Below are 19,702 nucleotides of genomic sequence, written 5' to 3' on the forward strand. Positions count from 1 at the left end.
CCTGGGGTATACAGGAGGGAGACTGGAGGTTTATTTACTTATCTCGGAGCTTGTGCTGTAGGTGGTAGGGACCTTCGGGAGACTTCCCCCAGAACAAAGGAGCTGGTGCCATTTCCTCCCCGGCCCCCCAGCCTAGACACACACACACCTGCAAAAACGAGCCGCAGCACTAACACTCCCCACCGGGCTTGCCGACAGCACACCCTGCCCTGTGCGCTTCTGCAGATCCACCCCCCCAAACCAGGAGGGCTCAGCAGGAGTTGCCCCAGGCTGCCAGAGGTCCCCTCAACTGCACAAGCCACGCACAGGAGACACCCCTGAAACACCAGGTTCTGCAGAGCGAAGCTGCAAAACAACTATAAAACAAGTAACAAAATGACAAGAAGTACTTTCCTATCCATAATTCCTATGAATGTAAATGGACTCAATGCTCCAATCAAAAGAGAAGGGGGTGACAGAATGGATTAAAAAAAATAAGACCCGTCCATATGCTGCCTACAAGAGACTTATTGCAGACCTCAAGACACACGCAGATTCAAAGTGAAGTAATGCATTTAGCATGCAATTGGAAGTGAAAAGAACGCCCAGATAGCAATACTTCTGTCAGACAAAACAGACTTTAAAGATTTTATTTATTTATTTGACAGAGATCACAAGCAGGCAGAGAGGCAGGAAGAGAGAGAGAGGGAGAAGCAGGCTCCCCGCTGAGCAGGGAGCCCGATGCAGGGCTCCATTCCAGGACCCCAGGACCGTGACCCGAGCCGCAAGCAGAGGCTTAACCCACTGAGCCACCCAGGTGCCCCAGACTTTAAAACAAACACTGTAACAAGAGACAAAGAAGGACACTATATAAACATAAAGGGAATAATCCAAGAAGAAGATACAATTGTAAATATTTATGCACCCAACATGGGAGCACCCAATACATAGAGCAGTTCATAACAAACGTGAAGGAAATAGTGGAGACTAATACAGTAAGGGGCGGGGGGCTGTAACATCTCACTTCCATCAACAGATAAATCATCCAAATAGAAAATCAAGGAAATAGTGGCTCTGAATGACACATCAGACCACATGGATTTAACAGATATATTCAGAACATTCTATCCTAAAACAGCAGAATACACATTCTTTTCAAGTATACATGGGACATTCTCCCAAACAGATCACATGTTAGGCCACAAAAACAAGTCTCAACAAATTCAGAAAGACTGAAGTCATTCCATGCATCCCCCCCAACCACAACACCATGAAGTTAGAAATCAACCACAAGGAAAATCTGGAAAGAGAACAAATACACGGAGGTTAAATAACATGCTACTAAACAATAAAGGGGTCAACCAAGAAATCAAAGAGAGAATTAAAAAAATACATGGAGACAACTGAAAATGAAGCCCAATGGTGCAAACTCTGGGATGCAGCAAAAGCTGTTGTGCGATGGAAGCTTATAGCAATCCGGGCCCACCTCACGAAGCAAAAAAAAGCTCAAACACACAACCTGACCTTATACCTAAAGAAGCTACCAAAAGAACTAACCAAACCAAACCAGTAGAAGTAAGGAAATCAAAGATTAGAGCAGAAATGAATGAAATAGAAACTAAAAAAGGGAATAAAACAGATCAATAAAATCAGGAGCTGTTTTTTGAAAAGATAAACAAAATTGATAAACCTGTAGCCAGACTCATCAGAGAGAGGACTCAAACAAACAAAATCAGAAATGAGAGAAAAGAAATAAAAATGACTCCACAGAAATACAAAGCACTATAAGAGAATATTATGAAGGGGCGCCTGGGTGGCTCAGTGGGTTAGGCCGCTGCCTTCGGCTCAGGTCATGATTCCAGAGTCCTGGGATCGAGTCCCGCATCGGGCTCGCTGCTCAGCAGGAAGCCTGCTTCCCTTCCTCTCTCTCTGCCTGCCTCTCTGCCTACTTGTGATCTCTCTCTGTCAAATAAATAAATAAAATCTTAAAAAAAAAAAGAGAGAATATTATGAAAAGTTATGTGCCAACAAATTGGACAACCTAGAAGAAATGGATAAACTCCTAGAAACATATAACCTGCCAAAACTGAATCAGGAAAAGCAGAAAATGTGAATAGACCAATTACCAACAATGCAATTGAATCAGTAATTAAAACACTTCCAGCAGACAAAGGTCTAGGACCACAACCTCACCTGTGAATTCTACCAAATACTTAAAGATGAGTTAATACCTATTCTGCTCAAAGTACTCCAAAAATTAGATGAGGAAGAAAAGCTTCCAAATTCATTATATGAGGCCAGCATTACCCTGATACTAAAACCAGATAAAAGACATAACAAAAAAAGAACTATAGGCCAATATCTCTCATGAACATAGATGCAAAAATTCTCAACAGCATACTCGCAAGTTGCATCTAACAATACATTAAAAAAATCATTCACCATGATCAAGTGGGATTCACTCCTGGGATGCAAGAGTGTCCCACTATTCACAAATCAATCACTGTGGATATATCACATCCACAAGAAAAAGAGTAAGAACCATATGATCATCTCGATAGATGCAACAAAAGCATTTGACAAAGTAAAACATCCATTCATGATCAAAACCCTCAACAAAGTAGGTTTAGAGGAAACATACTTCACCATAATAAAAACCATACATGAAAATTGCACAGCTAACATCATACTCAATGGTGAAAAACTGAGGAACAGGACAAGGATGTCCACTTTTGCCATTTGTATGCAGGCGGTCCTAGCCACAGCAATCAGATAAGAAAAAGAAATAAAAGGCATAAATATTGATAAAGAAGGGGTAAAACTTTCACTATTTGCAGACGACATGATACTATACGTAGAAGACCCTAAAGACTGCACCAGAAACTACTAGAACTGGTAAAAGAATCCAGTAAGGTTGGAGGACACAAAATCAATATACAGAAATCTGTTGCATTTCTATACACTAATAATGAAGTCACAGAAAGAGAAATAAGGAAAGAATCCCATTTACAATTGCACCAAAAATAGTAAAACACTTAGGAATAAACTTAACCAAAGAGTTAAAATACCTCTATTCTGAAAACTACAGGACGCTGATGAAAGAAATTGAAGATGACACACACAAATGAAAAAGCCATTCCATGCTCATAGGTCGGCAGAACAAGAATACGGTCAAAATGTCTCCAAAGCAATCTACAGATTTAATGCAGTCCCTATCAAAATACCAACAGCATTTTTTTCTTGACATCACTATGCATCTACTGGATTACAATAATGATTACAAACAAAAGAAAAACTGACAAAATCAAGTGGCAAGCATGTGGAGTACCTGAAATTCTCACTCTTTGCCTGTGCGAGTTCAAAATGGTACAGCTACACTGGAGAACAGTCTGGCAGTTTCTTATAAAGTTAAACATATATTCACTATGCAGTCCAATCAGCCTACTCCTACGTATTTACACAGATGAAATGAATATTTATATTCTCACAACAACCTGTATGTGAATGTTTACAGTGGCTGTACTGACAACCACCAACCACTGAGAAAACCGAATGTCCTTCAGCTGGTGAATGGGTAAACTGTGGAACAGCCATGTAATAGAACACTATTTGGCAATAAGAAGGAGCCCAGTACTGAGATTAGAGAGTTGTATGTGTGTGTAAAATAACGCGGTGCATATTGAATGCGTAATGCTATGTGAAGGAACCCAGAATCGAATGACTGTCTGGATCCACTCATAGGACCTTCTGAAAAAAGTGAAGCTGCAGTGACAGAAAGTGCGTCAGAAGTCAGCAGGGGCTGGAAGTGGGGGAACTGGACGTGGGGGAAGAGGTAGACTACAAGGTGGTAGGAAGGAATCTGGTGGGGGGAATGGGACTTTCCTTTGTCTGAGTAGTGGTGGTGGTTGCAGACGGCATGCATTTTGAAAAGAGTGAATTTTACTGAATGAAAATGAAACTTGAATTTTATTTTATTTTTTTAAAGATTTTATTTATTTATTTGAGAGGAAGAGAGATAGTGAGAGAGAGCGCGAGCCCAATGTGGACCTGAGATCATGACCTGAGCAGAAGGCAGATGCCCAACTGACTGAGCCACCCAGGCACTGGGTTACTTAAATCTTTAAAAAACAGGAAGAGTATACTTGCTATTCATAAAATGAGAGAGACAGCGTAGTGGAGAGGTAAAGATTATGGCCTCTGCAGCTAAAAGCCCCAGTTACCTCATCTGTGAAACAGGAAGAAGGGCGTTGCCCTCCTCAAGTCATGGCGACTGGACGAGACGAGGTGTACAAATCACTCAGCCCAGTACCGAGCATGAGGGACGTGCCCCCAGAGCTCTAGCAGGCATCCGAACATAGAACATTCCCTGAGAAAGGTCACGCCTTCTCCAGCACTTCCTGGACGCCTCGCGCCCCGTGGTGGGCTAGGTATGGTGCCTGGGACACGGGAACTCAGCCGTCTGTGTCCCGGCAGCTGTCACCAGCGCCCCCTCAGCCTCCCTGAGCTGGATGGAGCCTCGTGCAGACCACAAGCTGAAAGAAAAGCGTTTTTGTGCAAGAACTGGAATGGTTGCAAGAAAGAATTCCTGTCACCACAACCTGCAGAGCCACCCTCTTCTTGCCCTGGGGTGGGATTCTGAACGCACCAGAGCACCCCGAAAAGCCCGGGAGCACAGCTGCCTGCTGTCTGGGGAGAAGGCGGGGCTGTGACCAGCCGGCAGCATGTTCCAAGGAGACACAATAGCTACATTGTTTATTTCCCCTGCGACTTTGTAGGCCGCAGACCAGGACCATCTTACCTAGCCCAGGAGCCTCTCCCATTCCGCGGTAACACCGCAGATGGGACCGTGCGGTCAGGAAGTCAACCAACTCCTTTCCTCCCTTGAGCGTTCAGTGCAAGCCAGCCCTGAGCTCACCCCAGGGACAGCCTTTCTTCTGTTGTCGGGAGAAGCAAGGCAGAGAGAACACATACTCACGTGGGCTTGGACCCCGTGAAATCTGTCTTTGTCTGTCTGTTTCTCTCTCTCTCTCACACACACACACACACACACACACACCATTCTTCAATCCCCTGCCAAATCTTCCTGAAGATAAGGTAATCCCGTTACGATGAAAACATCAGACACAGGGCCCACGCTCCACTTAGGCTGTTAAAATCTATAATATGAAACAACTCAGAGCTGGTTGAGCTCATCGGCCCGCCACAAGGCATTTCTGCTTATAATTAACTTAGCAAAATGGAAGAAGGCAGCAGAAAACAATCTCCGTTTACTAAATGACCTTTAAGTAATTGCTTGTATTTTAAATAGACTCAAGTTACCATCAACTTCTTCTTGGGCAGAGAACTCTCCTTTCCTTTGACTACAGCTTTAATTCTAACACTGCCTCGATTACTGCTTCAGAGAATCTCCGTTTCTTCCGTGGCTCACTCGTGAGTCTGCTGCCCGCTTACCAGAGTCTAATGGAATAGCCCCGTTGAGGCTCAGCATCTGCAGGACCTGAGCACAGCACCCCTGGAAGGTGCTCCCCATGTAGGGTGCTGGGCCACTTCCAGCCTCCATAATGCACAATGTCAGGGAGCCTCAGAAGGGACCAGAGAGGGGAAATTCTATGCTATACATGAGGATCTGCAAACACGGGCTGAAATAATTACCAAGGACAATAACTAACAGCTTCATTCCTATGGAATAGATTAAGAGGAAATGGACTTAGCATTGTAGCATCAGGAATGAGAAGCTTACTAGGGCTTTGGCCCGGCTTCCTGCCCCCACCCCCAACAGAGCCATTTATTCAACTGTTTCCAGAATGGATAGATTTCCAGAATGACTCTGCTCAAGTCTCTCTCCACAGAAGGCCCTGTGGTAAAGGTTCTGGACCCTTCTCGGGGATCTCAGACAGGCTGGTCCTGGGTAAAAGGTGCACACGTACTTGGAAGCCCCCAGGAGAGTGAGATGGTTTATCCTCACCTCTTCTCCGCCTCCGAAGCTTTGAATTCACACTTACAGGCTTGAAAAGCAAATCGCAGACATCCCATCAAGATGCTGTAAGACTTTGAAGTGCTCCCCTCTACCCCAAACCCCACAGCAACGGTGAGTAAAAGAGAAAAAGAGAAGCCAGAAATAGCTTTACTAATTCAAAAACAAGAAAAAACGTCTCCCTGGACCAAGAAACAAACAGAAAAGCAAAGCAAGACCCAAGCTGATGCTGGGGCCTCGGCTCTGGAAGCAGCAGCAGCAGCAGGAGCACCTTCCGTTCCCATGGTTAGAATGGACTAGAAAGGCTTCCCGTGAGAAAGGCGAGAGGCTTTAAGCCAGGGGATGAGATATCTGTTAATAGAAAGAGGCTGAAGACACAGGGCTGATGACCTTTTCCCTTAGGCTAAGTATATATAGGAAGCTCTGGGCCTGGAAAGGTCAGAAGACACACTTCTAGGTACAGAGCACCAAGATGTCCATCACCTAAGTAACCGTGTCTGCAGAGCCCCGACACCGCTGCGGCCCATTGGTTCCAAATGCCATGACTCTGAGGGGTCTGGGAAAGGCCAGCTGCACGGCCAGCAGAGAGAGGGGATGCGCACAGAAGCAGAGAAAGGAGCAAAACCAAAATACTTCCCACACGAAACGAGCTTGCGTTATCAAATTCCAAACCATTTCGTGAAATGCGATGCTAAGAAAGATAACCAACAAAAATCAAAGATCAATGAAATAATACATTATATGTTAATTTTTAAAAAGTCTCCTAAAAAAAAAATAATCAAAGATCAGAACATGAGTTCACTCCAGTGGATAAGCTGTGGCTCTGACTGGCCAAGACTCTTGGGTGTATGATGGAGACGCTCAAAAAGGTAACTAACAGAGGAGGATTCAGGAGGAGAGAAAACGAAGGTATGAAGCAGGGATAGGGAGAAATAAAACATGAACTGGGAGATACGGGGAAAAACCAAACTTGAGATCCTAAGAATGAAAAATAGTCCTCAAACCAACCCAGTAGCAAATGAATCCCTAGCATGTGATTTAAGGGAGCTTTAGCTCTAGAAACATGAAATAAATGCCAGAAGCCAAAAGGGGTCATCTTGGGAGCAGGAGAGGGAGCGCATACTAGTGTTTTGAACTGGCTTCTAGCACTTTGATTTTTCAAAATGTATGCATGTATCACTTAAATAAAAACTAAAATAAAGAACTGAAAAGACTGCATGAAATACCATTAATGAAGGATCATCTGAAGGATATGCAGTCCTTGCTTCCCTCTGTATAGTGTAAATTTTATTCTTAGAAGGGAACAAACCATCTGGGAGGTAGGAACCAAGCATATATCAATTTTAACCCTTTGTGTTACTTCTTTAAGTTATAATTTGAAATTATGTCTACCAGCCACATTGAAGAAAATACTAAAAAATCAGCTATTTAGATAATTGTGGAAGTCTGTTAAGGACATTGCCATGGAATTATGTGGGACCCTCTGGAGTGGCTCTGGCCTCAGTACTGGGAAAAACTGGGCTTCGGCCAAGGAACCTTGTATGTCCAGCCTCATGGCTCTTGTAAATTCTGAAATCAGTCCTTTAGCTTTGGCTGCAGGGAGATTTAGAGTAATTTGTGATTGGTTTCTGGTCACTTTATAGGATCAGACAGAATGCCTTTGGGGCACTGACTTGCTTTTGTCTTATTTCCTGTCACTCTTATTTCACAAATTAATGTAAGATTTATAGCCATTATAGCATACACACTCATCTGCCTACATTTACATATTTACACTGATATGCAGAGAGATGTGTATGGATGTGGGCCTGGAAGCCGCATCAGAGGCTTCTGAGTGGTGGGAGGGTGTGATGAGACAGAACGCATTGGGGAAGGAAGAGAAAGGAAGGGAAAAACAGTAGGTTGGACTTTGGGGTGATGGCCTTGAATGCCAAGCTGAGTCTGAAGTTTTATCCTGAAGATTGAAGCCAATGACAAATATTTTCCAAAATTCTGAGTAAAGCAGTGACATGGAAACTGCGGTGGTTCAGAAAACTTACTGTAGGACAGGGTGCAGGACGGATGATGAGGGGACATGGAGGGCCAGGGGCTATTTCAATAATCCAGCAGTGAGGTGAGGCAGCGGCATTGCTGGTAAATGGACAGACACCGTGTTTCAGAAGAAGGATCAGATGTAACAGGCTTTAGGAAAGAAAAAGTGACATGGGCAGGAAACACAGCTTTTTCTTGCCATAAAGCCGATGACATCCAAGGAAGCACGCTGCGTACCAGCCACAAACTTACAGAAACCATCAATTCCCGTGGGTCTGTTACTCGGCTTCTGTGACCTAGGATTCTGACCTGTGCAAACCACAGGAGAAGTCAAATGGTTCCGAAGCCTCCGTTAGAAGGTAAGTTCTATTCCTTCCAGCAATTAAGCTGCTGATGACTAGAAATGACACGTAACTCCACACGTGCCAATTACAGCCACTCCGAAAGGCCTCCTGCTTCCTGAAGCCGGACAGCACGTGGGCCCAGGAACATGCAGACGGCACCCTGATAAGTACCGCCCGACCCACAACCCCGCTGAGATGAATTTCTCAGGGTCCAAAAAAAGCAGAAAAATAATGTTGAAAACTTTAAACCTTGGAAGCGAAGTAAACTTAATTTTGACTTCAGTCGTTTTGAATTCGTAATCTTTGGGGGATGCACTCAGCCGGTTTCACCCGGGTCTTACTTTGTCAAAGCAAATCAGTGATACAGAGATTTCAGGAGGGACGTTTACATCACTAAACAGAACAAAATTCTCAGGTAAATAGAAACTTCAAAACAGAACTGATGAGCTGACTGAAATCACATCTGTATTCTCATCGCAGGGCATATCCCACTCGCTTCTCCTAGGAAACATTTCAGAGAAATGTGGGTAACAGAGCTGGGAGGGGCCTTAAGAGCGTCCAATTGAATTGCAGGTGTTACACACTGTGTTTGTCTTTCTCTGCCCGACTTATTTCAGTGACCATGATGCCCCCAAGGTCCATCCACGTTCTCGCAAACGACCAGATGCCGCCGTCTTCAAGGGCCGACCAATCTTCCAGTGTATATACACCACGTTTTCTTGAACATTCATCAATGGATCAACACTGAAAATTGTTTCCATGTCTTGGCTATTGCAAACAACGCTGCAATGAATGTGAGGATGTGACTATCTGCTTAAATTAGTGTTTTCATTTCCGTTAGTTAAATACCCAGGAGCGGAACTTCTGGATTATACGATTGTTCTAGTTTTAATTTTTTGAGGGACATCCATAGTGTCTCCCATGGCGGCTGCACCAGTTTGCATCCCCACCAATACGTCCCACACAAGCCTTCCCTTTTCTCCACAACCTCACCAACACCTGTTATTCATCTTTCTGAGTCTAGCCGTGCTGACAGGTGTGAAGAGATACCGATGGCCAAGAGGCACATGAGAAGATGCTCAAGGACGGTCTGGGGAGAAATCCCAGGGGATCCCCTACAATCCCGGCACGAGTGGCTATCGCAAAGGGCTAACGCAAAGGGCTAATTCTTGGGCAGGAATTAGCGGTGGATCCAGCTTTCCCGTTTCGTGCTTTTATTTCTTTTTCACTAAAAACTAACTGTTTTGAGCACAAGGTCCCTGAGCTCCTGCAGTGAGAACCGCAGCCTCTCTCCATTGATGTTGGCACCAGAGACCACAGGGGACTGTGCGGTTGAGAGGGAGGAGGACTAGATTCGGTCCCAAGATCTAAATTTGAGACTTGGTTTTTGCCACGTTTTCTTTAACCTCTCCCACAGGCACACCTCTGAACCTCTCTGAGTTGCATTTCCTAATTCACAATTACTGAGTTAAATGACAGTGATTATAAAAGAATTCCCACAAACGTAAAACACTCTATAAAAGTAAGATTTATTCAGATAGCTCAATTGTGTGCAAACTAAAAGTCATATAGGTTTGATGTGAGGAAAGCACATGAATAAAAGGAGAAAAGTTCTTTTTTTTTTCTTAACCTAAATTCATTCATTGTCTTTGTGGCTTTTATTTTGGCTTTTCTTCCTTTCTCAGAGAGTAAAAGTTGCTAGAGATAAGTGATCTCTCTCTGCTATGAGCATTATAGCAAAAAGGCTTACAGACCAAATTTTTTTAAATTTTATTTTTAAATTTTATTTTTTATAAACATATATTTTTATCCCCAGGGGTACAGGTCTGTGAATCGCCAGGTTTACACACTTCACAGTACCCTCCCCAATGTCCATTATCCCACCCCCCTCTCCCAACCCCCCTCCCTCCAGCAACCCTCAGTTTGTTTTGTGAGATTGAGAGTCACTTATGGTTTGTCTCCCTCCCGATCCCATCTTGTTTCATTTACTCTTCTCCTACCCCCTAAACCCCCCATGTTGCATCTCCTCTCCCTCATATCAGGGAGATCATATGATAGTTGTCTTTCTCCGATTGACTTATTTCGCTAAGCATGATACCCTCTAGTTCCATCCACGTACAGACCAAATTTTAAGGAAATAACAAACTAGAACAACTGACGAATTGAGCAGCAGCTTCACGGCCATAACGTACCCCAGTGCCCCGCTGTATGCTCTAACAGCGCACCGGCCTTCAGGGTCCTTTTTGTTATATGTTTACCGCCTACATTCCCTCCAGAATCAAGTTCCATAGATCCCTACCTGAGATTAAACCTCGCCCTGCTTCGTGGGTGCTAGAAGTTCAAGGAGATAAAACACATGCCCCACCACACATTCTTTTTATCCACCTCCGTTTCCCACTCTGCCCTGAGAGTCATTTCCTTGAGGATTAATGAAAGAAAAGCAGAATTCTCTGAGAGGTCACTGGGATCGTGCCTGCGAGATGCTCCAAGCCGGCCCCCCCCACACCCTGCCACGTACCTTGTCTTGGGTTTGGCATCGGAAACAGTCACATTCGAAACAGTATTGGTCCCTCAGCTGCTTGCGGCGCTCCTCACTGGTCATCAGCATGTCCAGGTAGCAGATGGTGAGCTGGGGGGAGGGGGCACAGAGGACAGGGTCACGTGGCTGTGGTGCTCAGCATCTCTAACACGTGCTTACTATCGCTGCTGATTATTTAAGCAGAACACGTTTTGAACACACCAAAAAGCACAAAAAGGAAAGAGACTACTTACAATCTATGCAAATAATCACATGTAAAATTTTAATGCATTCCCTTCGGGTGTTGTTGTATGGTGAGCACCTGTATATTATACACTTATTTTAAAGACCCAGACTCCTGACCGCTTTACACTTTGACACCTCGTCTCTGAGCCACCAAATAAGAGACTATCGAGAGCTGGTGTGTGTCGGGTAGTAAACGCTATAACCATTTGCAATCAGAGAAGCCAGATCAATTCCGGCCCCCAAAGGGGAGGCAGGTGACGCACCCAGGTGTTCCTAAATCCTAATCAGTCCTGCAGCCTCATGGACTCTGAAGTCAACCAAATTTGGTGGCTTTGAAGTTAGGAGACTGTTTTACTTGTGACTACATAGATTTAAAAAAAAAAAAAAAGGAGAACTAATGTCAGAACGAGATCCTAGATGGAAACCCCTAAGTTGACCTCCTTGGGCCGTTTCAACAGTGATTATGTTGTCTTGAATGGTGAAAGGTCAGGTTTCCCTGTCGCTGTCAAGCTTCACTTGGAGACATAGGTCTTTGGGTAACATTGTGATGTTCACACATTCCACACTTGACCAGATCTATGCACTGAAGGGCTAATTTAACATATACAAAATGGCCCCCCGATCCCCCTGGCCTGTTCCGTCCCTGCTGGACCCGTCCCAGTCCCAGCTGAGAGCAATGCAGCTTTCGTGTCCTCCAAGCAGAAAGTTCAAAGTCATCCTTGACTTCTCCCTCCCTTTCCAATTCTCGCCCAATCCACCAGGAAATTCTGTGCGCTCACATTAAAAATATATCCAGAATCAACCATTTTCTACCTCTCCCAGTGTGACCATCCTGGTCTGAGTTGCCTTCCTCTCTTGCCCGTAAAACAAGCAAGTCTCACAGCCTGTCTCCCTGCCTCCCCCCGTCCCCCCTGCACAACACCCTCTAGGCGGCGATTCTCCATGATTCTCTTTAAACCTAAGACAGATTGTTAAGACAGATCAGCTCTTCCCTGTGTTCAAAATGCTCCAAAGGACCCTGCTTTTGCTTAAGTGCCACGTCCTGACAAGGGGTTCCACAGCGCAACTTGGCACGTGGTTCCAGGGGCTGCGTCACCAGCCCGCAGTAACGTCCGAAAACAAACGCAAAGGAATGTTTAGGAGCTTCTGCAGGAGTCTGGTAAGATACTTTATATGACTCTAATAATAAAACACTGGGCTCTTAGCTCCCTATGTTTTTAAATTTTCATTTTTCTAATAATTTAATTTCATGAAATTTTACAAAAATATTAGTCTGCAATGGATAAGGGCTAAGAATAATTATAACGATAATAACAACAACAATCACCACCAGCCCAGTTCCCTCTCTAATAAGCACCAACTCCCCACCAGCCCTCGGTTTTCTGTCCCCATGCATCCACACCCCCACGCCCATCCAACACACTGGCTGTGTCCCCTGTGCTGCCCCCAGAACCCACAACGGGGCCCCCTCACCTGTGCTGGGTTTCAGTCAATCTTCCTTCCTCACTGGAGTCTGACCACCCGACGCTCCCCGCTTCAGGCCCCCTTGTCCCCTCACACTTTTCTCCTTTTCTCTTCTCGGTAACAGGTGTCCACTTGTCACATACTATGTACAATACTTCTGTATTCATTTTTACGTGTAGAAAGTAATCTTGGGGGTGTGTGTGGCGGGTGGAAGTGGAGGTACCGCAGGAGAGGACAGCAGCAGGACCATCCATGGCAGAAGGTGACCAAAGCTCCGCACAGCGAAAATTCCCAGGTGCTTTTTCTTAGACGTAAAGTTTTAAGACTTAAAAGACTTAAAAGAAAGCATTTTGTGTCTACAAAGCACATCTTACACACTGGAAAGCATGGTAGAGCACAGAAGGCCATGGTCTTTGACAGAAAACATAGCTTCGGGAGGGCCAGAGTGAAAAGGAGGCCTGGTCAGCCAGCCAGAGAGGTCTCACCCACCATGGCCGTCCCCAGGGTGACAGGAGCCACAGCTGGGTCTGGCTGGCTGGCTCTCTCTAGACCCTTCCCACATTAGGCAACAATAACACGCCACTCTGAAACACAGAAACAAGAGTATCTAGCCTCCAGAAGTACAGACGATGGTGTTACTGAACACCTAGTACGTGCCAGGCACTGTCGGAGCGTGGCAGCATGCGACAGTGACGATGTGGGTGGATTTGCACATCCACATCGAGCCGGATAGTCTTTCTGCAACACAGCTGCTTCTCAGCCTTCTGGGGGCTGAACTGAGACTCACTTCTTGAGGGGCTGCACCGACACTGACCCTAAAACGCATAAGCCGGTGCGACACAGTGTTCTATGACAACTGGACTCCTTCGGAATTGAGTCCCTTTTTTTGCTTTGTGATCTGAAGCCAGAGCTGCCTGGGGGCCTTCACATCAGGCAAGTTCCTCTTGTTTACAGACAACACTATGTACCAAATTCCAAATACACAATTCCGAAACCGCCCTGTGTTTCTGTCTGGGGCAGCATAGGCATTCACCTTGTCTCAACAGGCTCTGAGGGCCCTGGATTCCTTAAATGAGTTGATGGTAAAATGAACTGAACTCCGTGCTCCCTCTTGGGTTGGATCTGGGACTCTCCTTAATCCAGCCGGACGGCAGTCATCAGCCCCCGCCATCAGATCAGATCAACTGGCAGTAGTTACTGGGTGAGTACGACGTGCCCTGTGTGAAGCCAACAAATCCAGGGCCAGAGAAATCCAGGTTCCTAACGCACCTCCCCACCGCCTGTGGTCTAGCTCTCATCTTTGAAACTCTTCGGAGAGATCTTCCTAAAACTCACATCTGATCATGTCATTTCCCTATGTGAAGATGTTTTTTAAAATATTTTATTTATTTATTTGACAGAGAGATATCACAAGTAGGCAGAGAGCCAGGCAGAGACAGAGGGGGAAGCAGGCTCTCTGCTGCGCAGAGAGCCCGACATGGAGCTCGATCCCAGGACCCTGAGATCATGACCTGAGCCAAAGGCAGTGGCTTAACTCACTGAGCCACCCAAGTGACCCTACGTGAAGATTTTTGATGACTTCTCACTGCCTGGGGGGTAAGGCACACAAAGGCTTCCCCACTGATCTTCTGTCTGCCTTTCTAGCCTAGATATCTCTCCGGTCACTTTCCAGTCTTCACAGTTATATACCCTGCAAAGCCTCGGAAACAGTGTGGGTCCTGAGCACCCCTGCCCCTGCCCGCCTGCGCTTGCCCTGCACCATTGGCTTCTTCTGAGTGCTCTCAGCCCGCAAGCTTGACTCAAACATGCCACTTCCCGCGAAGACTGCCCCATTCCCCCCTTTTTGCCTCCTCCATGTTCCTCTGAGTTCACAAAAGACTCTGTATCAAAACTAAGGGTCTCAAATGGCAAAACATTTTATGCATATTTTCGGGGGGTGAAGCACCATAGGTTACTAATGGGCAATGACACTGAAATCATTTTATCAGCCAAAGATAAAAAACCTTTCTTGAAGACTAGCTGCTTCACCACTTTTACTTAAGAATCTGCTCACTACGCGTAGGGCTCATTTAGCAGGAACGTAAATGTGAAACTTGCCATTGATCAGTGGATGCTTTAATGGCACAGAACAAAATCGCATTAAAATATTAATGCCACTGACCATTGCTTTGCCATTTTAGAGCAGCTTTTATGGGAAATGCAGTAAATCACTTGCAACATTAGAGTGAGATGATGAAAGATATCTGCTAGATATGGATATATTGCTTACTTGAAAATTTCAAGGCAAAGGAACCCCTTTTCCATGAAGTCCATCTTTTCATTACGTACAAAAGAGTGGATGAGAAGACCAAATTAAAATTAGACTTCGTTTTCATTTCTGGAATCACACAGTGACAATTACAAATTTTTCTGTGGGTACTGGCTCTGAACGGAAAACAAGACAGCAGATCTCACTTACCTTTCAAATCACACCTGCCAACTAGTCTTTCTCTTCTCCTTGTCACACCCCTGTGCTCCGTCATTAGCAAATCAGGCTAATTTTAGCTGCTTCTTCAGATCCCCCATCATGAGCTGCCACCTAAATTCCTCCTGACTTTGGGGTGCCACTGCCACCTCTTGCTTGGATTACTGATCAGCCTGACCCTCGCTGACCCAAACTTGCTTACACACGGAAAATCTGAACACAGACTGCTGCTTCAGTGGCACCCCACTGCCTGTCCCCAACCCCTTCACGAACATCTACTGAGCGCCTCCCATAGACCAGACATGGCAGGAGTTCCTTGATAAAGCCCCCATGGGGTCCTACAATCCCGTCCGGTCCCTGCATATTCCTTCCTCAGCTGGTCATATTCAAAGTCTCCAGTCTATTGATTAGAATACTTCCTGCTCCTCGAAATCACCATTCTGCCCCTTGTCTCTGTGTCTTTGTCTAGAACACCTTCCTGTCTCAGCCAACTGGAACTCTATGGATCCTTTGAGAGTCCAAGTCACTTCTCTGAAAGCCTTTCTTACCCCCTCCCTACCCGGGGCCCTCTCACTACTTGGGTGCCCTGATCTGAATGTCTATAAAGCCCCGTCTACTTTATCCTACTGTACTTTTCATATTCTGTTATTACTTTCTGTTCTGTGTCAGTTTCCTCGTTTATACCTTAAGCTCCTGAAGTAGGTCTTACTCGTCTTTGTATTCCCAATGCCCACCCGAGGACACGACACCCAATTAAGTAGTCAAATGAGTTAGCACATAAGTAAAGAGGTCTGAGGGAAGAAACAGACTGTCTTAATCTCACAACAATTTAAATTGAAACTGATAGGACGGATACTGATATGCTCAGTTTGTGCAAATCACATTTCTCGAAGTTGATATGGCTCCAGAGGTAGCATCTGTAAGAGCTACAGCCTCTTCTCACCAAGAATTCCCAGAAGGGTGGCCCGGACTGTCCAGCTTTCTTCCCTGATCCATGTTTTAGAACACCGTCAGCGAATAATACACATCTCACTGTTTACCCAAACCCTGGAGAGGCAGCCGTTAGCAATCCAGCATGAGGGCCACCCCTCAAACCTTACTATAAACCCGTCTGTAGGAGGTACTAGATGAGGAGACAAAAATCCCGAAGCACAACCAAACCAAACCAACTAACCCAAACCAAACCGACAGACCCAACAACTCAGCATTGCCGTGGAAATCCTGAAGTAGCAAAGTGTAGCAGGCGGTGCTGGTTTGAAGGGAAGGGTCTGAAAGCAGTCCACAGGATGGCTTCATGTGCGGAGAAACAAAGGGTAGGAAATTTCCATGGTGACTTCTACTCTGGAAACTTTGTAAATCCCCAGCTCTCCTGGGCTGAGGTCTGAAATGTTCTCATCTCAAACTGGCAACGGCTAGCTCTTGTGTTACTTTCTTTCTGGCGCCCATGGGACGCACCTGAAGATTAGAGGTAGTTTTAAAAATGGCTCTAACATTCTATTCCACATCTGTTTTGTCTTCAGCAAGCCTTATTCACTCACTCAACAGAAACAGAGTAAGGATTTTCTCTATAAGAAGCACTATGCAGTGTTCGCTCATGGAGCCTATATTCTGGGACTCACATTCCAGGGAGAACATGCTAGCACTGGGGGCTCCCTGACAAGCAGTAAAGCCAAGATGCAAAGTTGATGCTATGAAACTGCCAAAAGCTTCCAAATTTATTTCCCTGCTCAGTTGATCTAAAGCAAATATTTGCACAGTAAAAAAAACTGCCCTTTTAATCAACCTCAAAATGTCTTTTCTCCTGGTTCCCCCTCTGCCCCACGTCTGCCCCAAAGGGCCCAGTTTGAAATGTGCAGGAGGAGTGTCGGCGGTTGGGGTGGGGCGCTACAGGCATCAGGGGACTCAGGACAGCAGCCTTCAGCAATGCACGCGTCCTACGCAACGAGCCGCTGATCCATCGGGAATGCCAACGGTTCCCTGGGTGATAAGCAATCCTGGTCTTTATGGAAGCTCACTTGAATGGAAGTCAAGTCAACAGGGAGCCATGGATGCCTCCTGGGGATAAGGCCAAGTACCGGGTACTGAAGAAGATACGGAAGTAAGACACAACGGCCTGCCCTCATGGAGCTTATGGCTGAACAGAGAGGTCATCAGAAGAGCCAGAGGAGATCTCAAAGCGAAAGACATTTCCTTCAACCTGGGAAATCGGGAAGAGGTTTATAGAGAGATGATGTTTGAAAGGACCCGGAAAGGTGTGTAACATTAACTCAGGAACATGGGGGAAGGGGGACAATTGTGCAGACAAAACGTCACCCACCAAAACATGCACGATGGGGTGGTAAAAATTTTATTTTCTGGAAAAAAAAAAAATCAAGCTCTTAGACATAGAGAACAGATCGGTCGATGCCAGAGGTGGGACAGGGGTGCCAAATGGGTGAAGTGGGTCAAAGGGTACCAAGTTCCCATGATAAAGTACGTCCGTACAGCATGGGAACTACAGGCAACAATACTGCAAAGCATATTTGAAAGTCACTAAGGATTAAATCTTAAGAGTTCTCAAGAACTTTTGAGAAGGAAGAGAGAACATTTCTGTAACTATGTCTGGTGATGGATGTTCACTGGAACTACTGTGGTGATCATTTCACAACATAGACAAACATTAAATCATCGTGGGATACTCCGGAAACATACAGAATGTCATATATCGATTACACCTCAATTTAACAAAATTATCTTCTGAACAAGATGGTATGAAGGACTTAGGGAAGGAACCCTCCCTTTGTTGGGAAGATGCTTTGGTAAGTATCATACGGGAACGGATCTGAGTCTGCAGGGCCTCATGCTGAGCACAATTATTTTGTGTCGAGCGAGAGGAAGGATTTGCTTGTTGTTCCGGAGATGGAAGGAAAAGGACGTGAAAAAAGTGAAATCGGCACCAAGAAACAAGACTTTTTTCCAACTAAATGAAAACCAACCAAGGAAAATAATGGGCAGCCAAGCCTAGAAAACCAGGCATAGGAAAATCTCTTTGTTGTTCCTGAAAATTCTGACTGTTCCTTATAGTTTTTCTGTTTGCCTCTCCAGTTATTTTTTTTTTTTTTTTTAATTTAGTAAATCATCGTCCCATTGGCAGCAGCCACACGGTCTCTGCGGACAGTCAGCCCTCAGCTCTGCACTAATGCTGTTGCAAATGGACAGTGCCCCCCTTCCTACCTGCCTTGAAGTCACATGTGGCCCTAGAATAAAAAACATCACACTCCATCTCACTGACAGGTACCCCAGTGTACTGAGCACAGGGGCCCTAAAAAAGGGAAATCCAGTAAGTGGCTGTACAGGAGACAGCTTATTCAGTTGCAAATCAGATTGGAGGGAATCTTCTCGAAGCCAAATCCCTGTCTACATAAAATAAGGTGCCCCCGAGTTTAGGTTTTATTGGCTGAGTGTTGCATAAATGCCATAAAAGCTTATGATACTCTGCTTTCCTTGCAATAAATACCCACTTTAGCAAATTGGAAAGTGGAAGGAAACTACGTTCTAAAAAGCGTAAATACCTAGAAGCCCACATTCAGGATGGTGGGTGTGCAAACCCTGGGGGCTTCCGGGGGCAGCTCATCCCCAGCTGCCCTGTGAGACCTGGAGCTTCGGAGAAGGCTCTTCTTCCCAAGAGGCCGGTGTGGCAGGTTACAACCCTAGAGGGTCAAGGCTAAGTCACTGCTGGAGGTTACACTCCCTGGCCTCTCTTCCCTTCACATCTTTGCTGAACAATCACACAGAGATGTCACAAGCTCCGCAAAGGCCCCATGACCATGTGAATGAGTAAATCTTGTTTGCTTTCTAGCAAATGAAGGTACATGAGTCACCCACAAAATGGGACAGTAGCCCTGGGGGTAAGGAAACCCTTGGGATCCCATTTACAAGCTGGGCCAGACTCCTGCCCGGGAAGGATAAGCATGGGCTGGGATGTGAGAGTCTGGTGGACTACTGCCTGCCCTGAGCACAGACACTCCATCACACACTCACACCCCTCTCTTGCACACACACAAGAGGACCTGCGGAGATCCAGAAAAACGGTGGTTTACGAAGGCAATCCATCTGTAATCCTGAACATGGACTGCAGGGCAAATCAGTCGCTGGGTGGATGCATTATTTCTTCTCCCTGGCGGAAGGATCTGGACAAGCTGTCCCTGAGGCACAACTGGTTTCAGGAAAGGGTCTGTGATGCAAAAGGAGGCCAGGCGCTGGGAAAAGCAGGTGGCTTACCTCCTCTCCTGCCTCAATGTCCCGGACTGCTCGCAGCAAGAGGTGGGGCCCGTTGAACACAATGGAACAGTTGGGGTCACAGCTGTGATTGAGCAAAGACATACTGGGGGAAAGAGAAAAAAGAGGGTAGCGTCACTCAGCAGACAGAGTCAAACATCTAATGTTACTGACAGGTAAGTCCGACAGGGCATGAGGGACTGAGGGCTCTAGGAGAAGTCCCAGAAATGTCACTAGCCCACATCGCATACAGCAAAATGCTCCTCAAGATGGAGATTACTTAGGGGAAGTGTGTTAACAAAAACATTTCTGAGCGCTTTCTGGGGTGAGCATGGGGGACGGCTGTCTCCTTAGATGGCAGCCAGGACACCACCGGCCTTTCTCACACAGCTCTGGCCCGTGCGGCCCCTCTGCAGGATGTGCCT

At 45.8% G+C, this 19,702-nt stretch overlaps 1 protein-coding gene across 2 annotated transcripts in view; it reads right to left on the minus strand.

The window, feature by feature from the left end:
- Positions 1-19,702, minus strand: part of SMYD3 (SET and MYND domain containing 3) — a 703,294-nt gene that overhangs the window by 131,840 nt on the left and 551,752 nt on the right. For both annotated transcript variants that reach the window (XM_047703851.1, XM_047703852.1), the window contains 2 exons: positions 19,281-19,383; positions 10,847-10,957 (listed from right to left, as the gene is read on the minus strand). In XM_047703851.1, the coding sequence (XP_047559807.1) occupies positions 10,847-10,957; positions 19,281-19,383 (214 nt within the window). The remainder of the gene's footprint in view (positions 1-10,846; positions 10,958-19,280; positions 19,384-19,702) is intronic.

The sequence above is a fragment of the Lutra lutra genome, chromosome 15 (assembly GCF_902655055.1).
Source record: "Lutra lutra chromosome 15, mLutLut1.2, whole genome shotgun sequence".
In the NCBI taxonomy this organism is placed as follows: Eukaryota; Metazoa; Chordata; class Mammalia; order Carnivora; family Mustelidae; genus Lutra; species Lutra lutra.